This window comes from Ursus arctos, unplaced genomic scaffold (assembly GCF_023065955.2).
Source record: "Ursus arctos isolate Adak ecotype North America unplaced genomic scaffold, UrsArc2.0 scaffold_14, whole genome shotgun sequence".
NCBI lineage: Eukaryota > Metazoa > Chordata > Mammalia > Carnivora > Ursidae > Ursus > Ursus arctos.
In genome coordinates, this window is record NW_026622808.1 from 16,255,946 (window position 1) to 16,268,176 (window position 12,231).

At 48.4% G+C, this 12,231-nt stretch overlaps 1 protein-coding gene and 1 long non-coding RNA gene across 9 annotated transcripts in view; one reads left to right on the forward strand and one right to left on the reverse strand.

The window, feature by feature from the left end:
- RFX2 (regulatory factor X2) overlaps nucleotides 1–12,231 on the reverse strand; it is a 91,235-nt gene that overhangs the window by 23,369 nt on the left and 55,635 nt on the right. For all 8 annotated transcript variants that reach the window (XM_026481187.4, XM_044378010.3, XM_026481188.4 and 5 more), the window contains 2 exons: nucleotides 11,908–11,987; nucleotides 10,116–10,377 (listed from right to left, as the gene is read on the reverse strand). In XM_026481187.4, coding sequence (XP_026336972.1) covers nucleotides 10,116–10,377; nucleotides 11,908–11,987 — 342 coding nt within the window. The remainder of the gene's footprint in view (nucleotides 1–10,115; nucleotides 10,378–11,907; nucleotides 11,988–12,231) is intronic.
- Nucleotides 4,494–8,512, forward strand: LOC130543587 (uncharacterized). The gene is made up of 2 exons (XR_008959049.1): nucleotides 4,494–4,959; nucleotides 5,050–8,512. It is a non-coding gene; the product is annotated as an uncharacterized LOC130543587 (long non-coding RNA).

Below are 12,231 nucleotides of genomic sequence, written 5' to 3' on the forward strand. Positions count from 1 at the left end.
TGAAAATGAATCAAAGAACTAAATGTAAGAGCTGCAACTATAAAACTCTTAGAAGAAAACATTAGACAGTCATGTGCAATAAGTTTATCTTCATGACCTTGGATTTGGCAATGGATTTTTAGATATGACACCAGAAGCACAAACAACAGAAGACAAATAAATCTTTACAAAGATAAATGGGACTTCACCAGAGCTAAAAACTTTTGTACAGCAAAGGACACTATCAAGAGAGTGAAAAGACAAGCCACAGAATGGGAGAACATATTTGCAAACTGCATATTGGATAAGGGTCTTGCATCCAGAATAAAGACCTCTCACAACTCAACAACAAAATGATCAGTGACCAAATTAAAAAATGGGCAAAGGACTTGAACAGCCGGGTGTGTAAGAAGCACGTGAAAAGATGCTCGACATGTTAAGTCATCAGGGAAACACATGAAAAGCACAGGGAGACAACACTTCACACGCACTAGTATGGCTATTAAAAAAGAAAGAAAGGAAAGAAAAAAAAAAACCAGTGTCGGTGAGGATGTGGAGACACTGGAACCCTCACACGCGGCTGGCGGAACGGAAAATGGTGCAGCTGCTGTGGAAAACAGTCCGGGAGTTCCTCCAAAGGTTACACATTGTCTCAGTTAAGCTATTAGGTCCGAGCAATTCCACTCCTGGGTGTATTCAGAAAAACGTGTACACAAATGTTCACAGCAGCATGATTCCCCATGGCAAAAACCCAGAAAAATCCAAGCTTCGATCACAGATGACTGGATAAGCACAACGCACATACGCATACAATGGAATATTACTCATCCATGAAAAGGACGGAGGCAGTGATACCAGCTACGGTGCGGATGAGCCTCAGGAGCGTGATACTCAGTGAAAGCGGCCAGGCACAAAAGACCACATAGCACACGAGGCCGCGTATATGAAATGTCCAGAACAGGAGAACCCACGGAGACGGGAAGCAGAGCAGTTGCCAGAGGCTGGGGTGGGGTGGGGGGGAAAGGGGAAGGGCGACTGCTAACTGGTCAGGCTTACCAGTTTACGGGGTGATGAGAATGTTCTGGAACTAGATAAGGTAATGGTTGTACCACATTGAGAATGTACTAAATGCCGCTGAAGCCTATACTTTTAAGTGGTTAAAATGATGAATTTTATGTTAGGTGAATTTGACCTTGATAAAAAATATACAACTAATTTAAAAAACCCATTATTCTCCCTTGCAATTTGAATGGATCTTCTCACATGCGTGGTTTTGTCACATCACGTGCCAGTCACTTGGAAAATATTGGTTCACTGACTTGGCAGATATTCCAAATGTTGACACGCTTCATTATATAGTACCGAAAAATCACATTTGTTCATATCACCACCAAGCCCAAAATTCTAATTTTTCTTTTTTTGGTTGAAAATGTATTGGCAACCCAATTAGTCGGCTGTTTTCCTGGATACATCCACCTCACACCATTCATCTTTGAGAAAATGTCTGCCAGTTCCCCAAGTCTGAATAATCATCATTTGTCTGTTATTCCTTCAAACACACACAGTGTTTCATGACAAAAGTGGCTGGTTTGGCTCCCAATCATTTGCCTGGCTGCTCTTCCTTAGGACAGTCATCGTACTTGGCAGCAGAAGTACTTTTGTCACACAGAAAGAATATTGGAAAGATGTGAATTCCAGGACTGAGATTTTAATACAATTAATAGCAATTAATAGTTCCACCAAGGACCACAGGTTGACCTTAACCGGAAATTGCAGTACCCCATCCACTGCTTCTCTTTTCTTTTTCACTGTGAGTGCAGGGTGGTGAAGACCACGGTGACTTCTGGGAGAACTTCACGCCTCTGCCTTGCTCTGCACCTGCATTTGTGCCCCGGGGGCTCATCGATGTTGATTTTGCACAATCAGTGCACATGTCAGCACAGGGAAAATGGCAACTGATGGCTTAGTATTATTATGAAAACAGTTTTGACCCCGTGGGGCCCCTGGGAGGGCCTTGGGAATACCCAGAGGAGTGCCGGACATATTTAGGACTGCCTGCCAAAAACTGTAGAGTATTATGGAAAAGAAGACAAATTAAGGCTTGCTAGGTAAGATCATCCTGAAGAACCCATAGCTATTAAATAGGGTCTGATCAAGCCCATGGATGCAGGAAATTAATGCACAGTGGAATCTCCCAAGGTGTTCACTGTGCTTTAAAATGAAATCTTCGTGTAAACATCAGTAGGCGGTGAAGGCCAGGAAAACACTCCACCACCGCACCCAAGGCCAGATGTGGAGGTTAACGCCCCAGAGGCAGCACTGAAGGCGCAGCGCGTCCGTCTGTCCTGCAGAGGGCGCTGCGGCGCCACCTCCCGGCCCGCGCGGGAGGCGCGTCCTGCATCGGTGGACAAGGAGCATCTTGCACTTGACTTGAAGTCCGAGTCTTCCTTACACAGCTGCAGGAGCGACTCTCACTGCACAAGTATAAACGCCTCGTTCAATTCTCTCAGTGGCTGGAGAAGTTAGTGTTTAAATATGCTTAAAATAAAAGCTAGTTTTTATATTTGACTGGAGTTTAACTTTTTTGCTATTTAAAAATACTTATCAAGGTGCTGTCTGCACAGCCCAGCAAATCAAACAGTCAGGAGGAGCCAAGGATGGATGCAGTGGTGCCCAGACCCAGGTGGGTTTCCCTAAAATCATTCCTGGTTTCTGAGCTTCCGGTTTCCTTCCGTCTTGGTATTGCACATATGCTTATGCGTCCGTTTCTTGACTTATCAGGAGCTTAATTTTTATTTTTGATTCGATGCAATGCAGCAATATTCCTTTTTATTGGCCACTTAATATCATCTGTTTCTGCTGCATGAATTACTAACAGAATACGGGGGGGTAAGGACATATATCGTGCTTTAAGGGCTTGTTGGCAGGGAGGGCAGAAAATAGGTAAGGACTCGTGATCAAAGATACAGTGTCTCAAGAACCTAACGTAATAGCAGATAGCAGACAAGTTTTAATAGCTCCCAAGTATATTAAAATAAGCCAACTATTTAGAAAATTCCTCTCCTTTCATGTATAATCCTAGCATGATTCCACCTGATGTAAGGACTGTGTTGGGGCCTCCTAGGGGAGGGTGGAGATTACGTCCCTGAGTTCATGAGCGTATGCCCAAGGGGCCATTCCATTTATAATATAATAATGTCATTAAAAGGGCCCACCATGGATAGGGGTCGCCCCTGCCAAGAGCCAGCAATGACCACTGCTGAAGCAACAGCGGCATCTCCAGACTGGGTCTGCCACGATCTGACACGCCTCCGGCAGCTAGCGGTGGGGAGGGGAGGGGATGTTCCCCGGAAAGGCCAGGGAGGAGTGGGGACAAGGACAGAAACGTGCTAGGGTTAATCCTGCATCCTCAGATCTAGCTTAGTTATTTGACCAGAGAGGAAATATAAGTATAAATGCTTTATGAGCAACGCTTTTGGATCTTTAAAGAACATGGAGAGTAGTTTAAAAGAAAGAAAGAGACACTGCTGGAACGCTGAGGACAGGGATATAAATCACAGAATTCTGTCTGCAGAAAGGAAACGGCCCGCAGTGAAGGGCCAGGGGGGAGATGGAAAGAATCTGGGGGCTCGCCACTGGGGATAGGGGGAGGCTGGCTTGGGAAAATAGGGCATTGTAAATCTGTTTGCCCATTTTTCTTTTGCTAATTTAAGAATACATGTTAAGAATACGTAAGTAATATTCTACATGCTTGCTGTGCGAGAATCTGACCACGGCAGAGAAGAGTTTCCACTCAGGGCCAGGACTGCGGTGGGGCCAACGAGGCACCCCCAGCTCCGGACTTGAGGTGCTCGTCCTCAAGATCGTGGCAGGGCAAAGTTGGCACGTGGAGGTGAACACCTCCTTAAATTTGGTGCCCTGGGCACCTGGCCTGGCACACCCCATCCAAGCCCTGCCTCAACTTCTCCCCGGCCCCACCCAACTCCCACACAGGAGGAGAAGCTTTTACTAACAGCCTAGTGTGGGTCCTTTCAGGTGCATTTTAACAGATTCACATTGGCTTTCATGCTTCTCTCCTCAGCCGGGGTTGTGCTATGTACTCAGTTCCGCTCCTTGCATTTATCACTTAATCTTCTGTGATTATCTTTCTGAGTCAGATCTTATGGATTGAGGGTTGGCAAACTTTTTCGGTAAAGGGCTAGATAGTAAATATTTTGGGTTCTGTGGGCCAGAGAATCTCTGTCCACAACTACTCAACTCTGTCCTTGCAGTTGGAAAGCAGCTGCAGACAAGTGAAGGAATGGGCGTGGCTGTGTGCCAATAAAACTTTATTTACAAAGTCAGGCAGCTGGCTGGATTTGGCTGCGTGGCTGTGGTTTGCTGCTCCCTGCTGCCCCAGAATTTGACCAAGAATTACACATTACAGATGTATTAGACCTCACTGTTAAGCCGATTTTTAAAAATGATACGGGTATAGAGGGAATGGCTGCCCGAGATCGTGAGTGTACTAAGTGCTCTTGGTAATCGTTTTTAGCAGCTGATGTGTTTAGTTCTCATAATTCCTAGAACTTTAAACAATAGAGGTCTACTTAATTAAAGAATTTTTAAACTTTTCATTTGGAAATAATTCCAGACTTACAAAAACGTTGCAAAAATAGCACCAAGAATCGTATACCCTTCGGCCAGCCCTCCCAAATGTTAGCATCTCGCATGATCTCAGCACAAGGATCAAGACCCAGAAATCAATCCCCATTCACCGCGACGAGTCCATGAAAGACCTCATTAGAGTGTGATGACCACTGCGCTGGTGTCCTTTTTCGGCAGTGGGATCCGGTGTGGAGGCACAGACTGTGGTCACTTTGCATACACAGCCATGAGAGAAAATTCCAGAGAATGAGAAATGGGCAAAGAGCGGAAACGGATTTTATCAGACCAACGAACGGCCCATTTGTCCACAGTCGCCCTTGACATTCTAAGCAGGTTTGTATCACCCTGAACAGGAACAATGACTTCTCTGGCAAATTAATTGTGACTTTTCCGAATAAGCACCAAAGACTTCTTTCTTTCCAGGATGACATTCTCCTTCTTTCACTTTGTCACTGGAGGCAGACGAGAGATGGAGACCTCAGATCTCTCTTTCAAAGCCGTGCTCCTGAGTAAACCTGGGCCCTGCTCCCACCTTCACAGAGAAACGTGCAAAACCAGCTTCAGAGACAATATCGTTGACTGTTTCTCGAAACCCGCAGAACGCACAGCACCAAGCGCGAACCCTAATGTCGACCAGGAGCTTTAGTTCATAGTAACCGTGGGTCAGGATTGGCTCATCGACAGTGACAAATGTACCAAGCTTCCATGAGAGGCTAATGAGGGAAACCGTGTGAGTGTGGGGGCGGTGGGGGGCTATGGGGATTCTCTGATTCCCGTTCGATTCTTCTGTGAACCTAAAGTGGCGCTTAAAAAAAAAAGGAGGCTATTCAATTAAAGAAAAAGGTGATGATAAATACTTGAGTCAGAGGAAAAAGCAGATGCACTATTGGCAAAATTCCTTTCTCAAACAACGTGCATTTGCTTGCAAAGTGTTTGCTCTGACAGTTGGACGAAAGCCCTGATGGGCAGACAATGAGGAAGCTTCTAGCAAATGCTTGCTACACGTGTGAGGTCATCGAACAGTCGAGTTCGTCTGCATCTTCACTGGGAACGCAGGCCACAGAGAAGACATGTTTTGCGGTTGATTATCCACCGTGAACTCTGACCTGTGTGGGTGGCAGGCCAGCCCTGTGGGCCATCTGGAAGGGTGGCCGTGAGATTAGAGGGGCACGTGTGGGAAGCCAGGCCACACACGGGGAGCCACAGACGGTCCACGCACAGTCTCCCCGGCCTTGACTCAGTGCTGATGAGCCGGATGGAGAATACGAGATCTGGCTTCTCTGAACCCCTGTGTGTTGGTGGTCCGGGGCAAGATGCTCGCTGGCGTGTTGAAAGCAGGAGCTGAGTTTCTGATAACACCAGTAAAGAAATTCCTGTGATTTCAAGTGGCCTATCTCTGGGATGTATGTTGTAGAACTTGAATCCATCAGTGCAGGGCCCTAAATAGCGTGACTTTTAACATCGGGAACCAGATCTCAGGATTTTTGAAGAAGACTCAAAGTGTCCCAAGGGGCTGGGCTGACACTCTGGCTTCTCACACGCAACACATGAGGGTTTTTATTCATCTGGGGGAGGAAGAAACCGATGGCGCCGTCCTAGGCATCTCTGAAAGTCACATCAGGTGCCACGAAGCTGACGCAAGCTCTTTAGGCGTGGAATGCGGCCCGAGAAGGCTCAGAGCCCACTTGCCACTGTTCTCCAAGGTGACTTCACTTCTCACCCTTCTGGCTTCAGTGCAGCATGTGCTGATGGACCCGGTGAGTGGCAATCCTGAGCGGAGTCGCCAGGGCACACACCGTCTCGATCTCTGCGTGATCTGAATACCCAGAGCCGCCACTACGGGTGAGCTAGGATTCCGATTTCCTGGAAGTGAAGAGTTCACAAAGACGCCACTCAGATGGGGAACTTGACCCCTGGGCCAGCTTATCCTTCATTAGGGCCAGACCTAGAGGCCCTAATGAGCCACTGCAGTGGCCTGTCCCCCCATGGGCAGGAATGCTGTATTTCTGTTATTGTAAGAATTGGTTAGAACATTTGTCTTCATGAGTCCCCACCTGTTTGCACAGCATGGCCTCCTGCAGCCCGAGGGTCTCCAAGGGCCGCTGTTGGGGTGGCAGGGTCTCTACCTCGTGCAGCCCGAGAGCCCCCAGCCTCCCCTCGACATGACCCAAAGGGCAAATCCTGGGTGGAAACAGCAAGAGCAAACCTCTGGGTTTAGAAGCTGTGCTCTGTGTGGTTAATAAAAGTGCCAGCAAACACTTTTATCCCAAACTCCTCATGTGGGCCATTCAGTTTGAAGATTTATGTAATACTGATGAAATGAAGACTCAAGAAAATCTGCCCCCAAAAGTCTGAACTCTCTCGTTGAGGCTGTACGGGTGATTCCCTCTGGTCTTCATGCTCTGTTTTCAGAACTGACTTAAAGTCCCAAAACTCTTGACAGAAAAAGCTGGCAGGCCGCAAGTGTCAGATGCCGGAGCCATATTTTAATTCTGTTGCAATCTCGAGGCTGTTCTTGTTCTCAGCTCCTGGAAACTCCCTCAGATCTCTGCTGCATGTGTGTGAGATGTTTCCATGCCATAACAAGTCGAGAGACTAGAGCGCAGGCCGGGTCAGGAATCAGACTGCCTTCTGAGATGACCACTCCCGGGCTGCATGGAGAGGCGTGGCAAACACAGCCCATTCACGGATTCCCAATGGATGATTCTCTGGAAGCAACTCAGATGACAGACCACAGGAGCTGGGCTGCCCAGGCTCTGGGCTGCACATCTGCTTGCAATAGGGTAGTATGGACCACAGAGAACACTGTGGTTTCGCAGGAACTCTGTGACCTGCGATCCTAGTATATATTCTGCTATTATGCACTGATGCAATTTGCTAACATTGAACCTGTCGTGTTCGTGACAGTTAATGTGGTCTGTGAGGGATGCTTTCTCATCGATATCAGCTCGAAACTCATGTCCGTTCAGCCAGTCCTCCAAGAGAGGACATTTGTGGTTGCCTGTGGCTGCTCAGGCCCTGGTGGGCCGCAGGGGCTGAGTGAGGCAAAGTGCAAACTGGTGCATCAGGCCCCACCCCACACGTCACGGCCCCTGGAGAGCCAGTGATTTCTCTCCACCCTGCCCACAGAACCAGGTCCTGGGGAGCACTCTGGACACACAGGATGGCGAGACCTGGGGGGTGGGGTGCTCTGATGTCAGGTGACCCCAAAGCACAGCAGGACCAAAAGGACAGGGATGAGGCAAGATCATCTATTTCAGGAGGTTATTAGCCCCACAGCAAATGATGAAGTTATTTTCTAATTGACAATCAACCAGTGTAATCCATCACACATTAGCAGTCTACAGAAGAAAAAACTCATGATCATATAATTGAAGAAAAAGCATTTGACAAAAATTAATGTTCATTTATGATAAAGACTTGCAGAAAACGAGGGACAGAGGGGAATTTCCTCAACCTGAAAAATGGCATCTATGGAAACCTATAGCCAATATCACACTTAGCAGTGAAAGACTGAAGATTTTCCCCTAAGACTGGGAACAAAGCACAGATGTTCACTCTTGCCACTCCTGTTCAACACCATACTGGAAGTCCTAGCTAGTGCGAAAAGATAAGAAAAAGGAATAAACGTCATCCAGATTAGAAAGGGAGAAATAAAATTGTTCCTATTTGCAGAGAACAAAAAGCTCTTGCAGCTCTTACAAGTGAGTTCAGCAAGGCTGCAGGACACAAGGCCAACAGCCAGAAATTAATAGTGGAAACAGAAGTTAAAAATCAATAACACTTATAATAGCTCCAGAAACATAAAATACTAAGGCATAAATCTAACAAAATATGTACAGAATTTGCATGCTAAAAATTACAAAATTCTGATGACAGAAACAAAGAGGATCTAAATAAATGGAAAAAAACATACTATGTTCATGGATGGGCAGACCCAACATAGGAAAGACGTCAGTTCTCCGCAAATTGATCTGTAGGTCTAAAGCTGCTTAATCAAAATCTCACTATGAATTTTTTGTAGATAGAGACAAAATAACCTGAAATTTATATACAAAATTCTAAAATTATGTGAATAGCCAACACAACAGTGAAGTGAGAGGAAACACTTTACACAATTTCGGATGAAAAGACACTCTACAGACTGGGAGAACATATTTGCAAGTCACATATCTGACAGGGGACTTGTATCTAGGATATATAAAGAACTCTCAAAACTCAACAGTAAACAAACAATCCAGTTAAAAAATAGGCAAATGACTTGAACCAAGAGGTCACCAAAGAGCATATAATGAAAGGCAAACAAGCACATGAAAAGCTGCTTATCATCATTAGCAATCAAGAAAATGGAAATCACAACCACAGTGAGATACCACTACACACCTATCAGAACGTCAAAAATGAAGAATGGTTGAAAACACCAAGTGCTGGTGATGAGGTGGGGCACAGGGACTCATACATCACTGGGGGAGGGGGAGAGACGCAAAACGGTACCACCACTTGCAAAAACTGTTGGTGATTTCTGATAATGTTAAACATAAACTTACCGTGTGAACCAGCAATCCCGCTTGTAGGTATTTATCCAAAAGAAAGGAAAACATGTCCATACAAAAACCTGCACGTGAGTACTTAGACAGGCTTTATTCATAATCACCAAAAACTGGAAACTGCCCAAATGGCCCTCAAATGGTGACTGGATGGACGAGCTGTGGTATAACGGAATCCTACCCAGGAGCAAAGAAGCAAGCACTGATTCACGTGACAACGTGCATGGGTCTCAAAAGCACCACAGTGAGTGAAAGAAGTGGCCTCAGAAGGTTACCTTCTGTATGTTCTGTGTATACAACACTCCCGAAAAAACAAAACTAGAGTGACAGACAACCGATCAGTGTTGCCAGGGGCTGTGGGTCACAGGAGGAGGGAGATTTTAGGGTGAGGAGCTGCTCTGTACCCTGACTGTGGCCACAGTGACACAAGGTCGTTGCGTCAAACCTCAGGGCTGCACACCAAAATGGGCCAATTTTACTCTGTGTTAATTTTCCAAATGAAATCAAACTAAGCACGGAAAATAGACTTTAAGAGCAGACACACTTTTAAAGCAGGTTGGGAACTGTCTGGGGCAGGAGTGTGGTGGCAATGAGTGGGTGCAATTCCCAAGGGGGACTTGCCCTGTGCCTGGTTTGCTCCAGTGGTCACCCGGATGGATGGGCCCGGACCTCTGGGAGAGTGACGCCAATGGTGGTGGTCCCCCCAGCATGGTGATGCTGAACTCAGATGCCAGTTCCACAGCAGCCTGGGAGGGGCCTGTGCCCTGTTCGCCACAGAGTACCTGGATCCCAGGGGTGGAGACTTGCCTCGGATCACACGCCCTTCCAGGTTGGCAGGGCTCCGGCTCCAGCCACCCCAGGCTGCCTTCCACTCACCGTCCCTGCCGCTGAGGAGGGTCTATTCAGGGTCTACCCTGCTGCCCCCGAGAGCCTCGTACATACCGTAGCTGGCGATGACCGCGAGGTGTGGGCCAGGGAGTGTCTGGTGTTGTCCATCCCCCCGTGGATGAGATAGGCTCCCGCGCTGGAGACAATAGGGCTCCCCCCGACATCCATGGTGATGCCCACCATGCTGTGGGAGGGGACCGCTGGCGGGGAGGAGCCTGCCACGGTCACCTGGGCGCCGCCCGGGGCCTCGAAGTAAGAAGCCGCACTGCTGGGGGCATACATCTGAGGCTCGGGGTTGTAGGCATAGGCTGTCCGTCTGTCAGGAAGAGAGAAGGGCCTTCTCTGAGTCTCCATGGCAATCCGGCAAGACTGTATGTTAGAGCTGGAGCCCCTCGACACTGAGCACATGGGGTCACTCAGACATGAAATGTCAGGGCAGTGCAAAGTTCAAAGTGATCATTTCTGGAAATATTAAGGATCCCGGGATGACTCATCGAAACCATCGCTGAAAAGTTCTAAGTGTGTAAAGGCGTTGCACGAGGGAGCTCCTTTGTGGAGATGGAACGATTCTGTATCTTATTGCAGTTACGTGCCATCTGCACGCGGGGTAAAGTGGCCTAGACCACACGCGTGTGCACGCACGCATGCACGCGATGGTGTGTAGGCCGCTATGTGTGACTAGGCCCATGGGCTAGCTGACAGTCCATCCCGAGGCTAATCTCTGGGTATTGTGCTACAGTCACAGAGGATGTCACCGCTCGGGGAGCCGGGGCAAAGGGCACAGAGGACTTGGTCCTAAGTCTGCCACTGCCCCGAGAGTCCGTGATTCTTTCCAAACAGAAAGTGTTTGCAAAATGACATTGCATAATAAAAAGAATTTCCAAGCAATACCAAGAATTCATCTGATATTCCTTCACCATTTGGATTAAATGATTCACCCTGTGGTTTGAGCCTTAAATTTTTAGGTTTGGCTTGCTCGTACAGAGCTGGCCCCATAAAAGGCAGTGCCCGAGGCTTAGTGGTGAGTCTGGAGAGCTGGTCCCTCTGGGTGGCGGCGAGGCCCCTCCGACCGGCCTCCGGGAGGCCTGCACCCCTGTCCCGTCTCCCCAGGGTGACTGCCGATCTAACAGTAGCACAAGGTCAAGTTCAGGAAGTTGACGCTGGGGCGACCTACAGACCTCGCTCAGATTTCCCAGGCTGTCCAGGCACTGACGTGTGTCTGTGTGTGTCTGACACCCCTCGGGGCTGTGCTGCAGAGCCTCGCACAGCTCCGGCCATCACCGCGCCCAACTCTCACGCCCGATCCCTGAACTTCTGGAAGGAGGTTGTGGAAATCAAACGAACCAAAGGGCTTGCATCTTGGGTGCAATGAGCTTCACGGGAAATGTATCATTGTCTGCCCCAAGCACCACGTAGTTCGAAGGCAGACACTCTAGAAGCCCTTGACAAACGGAAAGTCAAGTTTTATCAACATCATAAAGAGCCAGAGGTGAACACAGGCAAGGATGAGAGGGTAGAGAGAGCAATGGTGTCTGGATTGTGAAGACTGAATCTTCAGACTTAAAAGCTGGACTGGGGTTTTGTTTCGTTTTGTTTTGTGGAAGGGGCGCCTTTTCTGGAAGTGAGAACCATAAACGCCTGTGATTTCTGAAATCACCACAGGGCTCTGATGTCCTAGGACTGTTGTAAGGGTTCCAACATCTCCCAAAGGAGGAGGAGGAGGAGAAGTTTCCGCACACACTGCCCCAAGTGGGAAGAGGTGGGAGGAGTCGTGAGAGGTGTTCCCAACGCGGCCCATGCTTGTCTGCGAGGAGGGCCCTCCCCAGGGGAGAGGAAACCCACGTACAAGGCTCCATTGGTGTAGACGGCGTCTCCGCCTTCCACGTACTGCACCTGCGGGGGGTACACGTGCTGCACGGGCTGCACCTGGAACGACATCAGGGACGGACCTGGCGTTACGCACGGCGCGCTCCCGGTGGGGCCGGCCGGCCGCGACTTCTCTTGCCTCTTGTGAACATCAACTCCTACATTTTAGATTTCCTGCCCCAGCCGTCACTTCTACCAAGAAACTAGGAGAACTGGTAACCAAAAGGCACCACGGGAATGGAACTTCTCCCAGTCCACAGCTCTGCTGCACTTTCTGTGCGTGTTGTTTCTGCTGCGGAGCCGG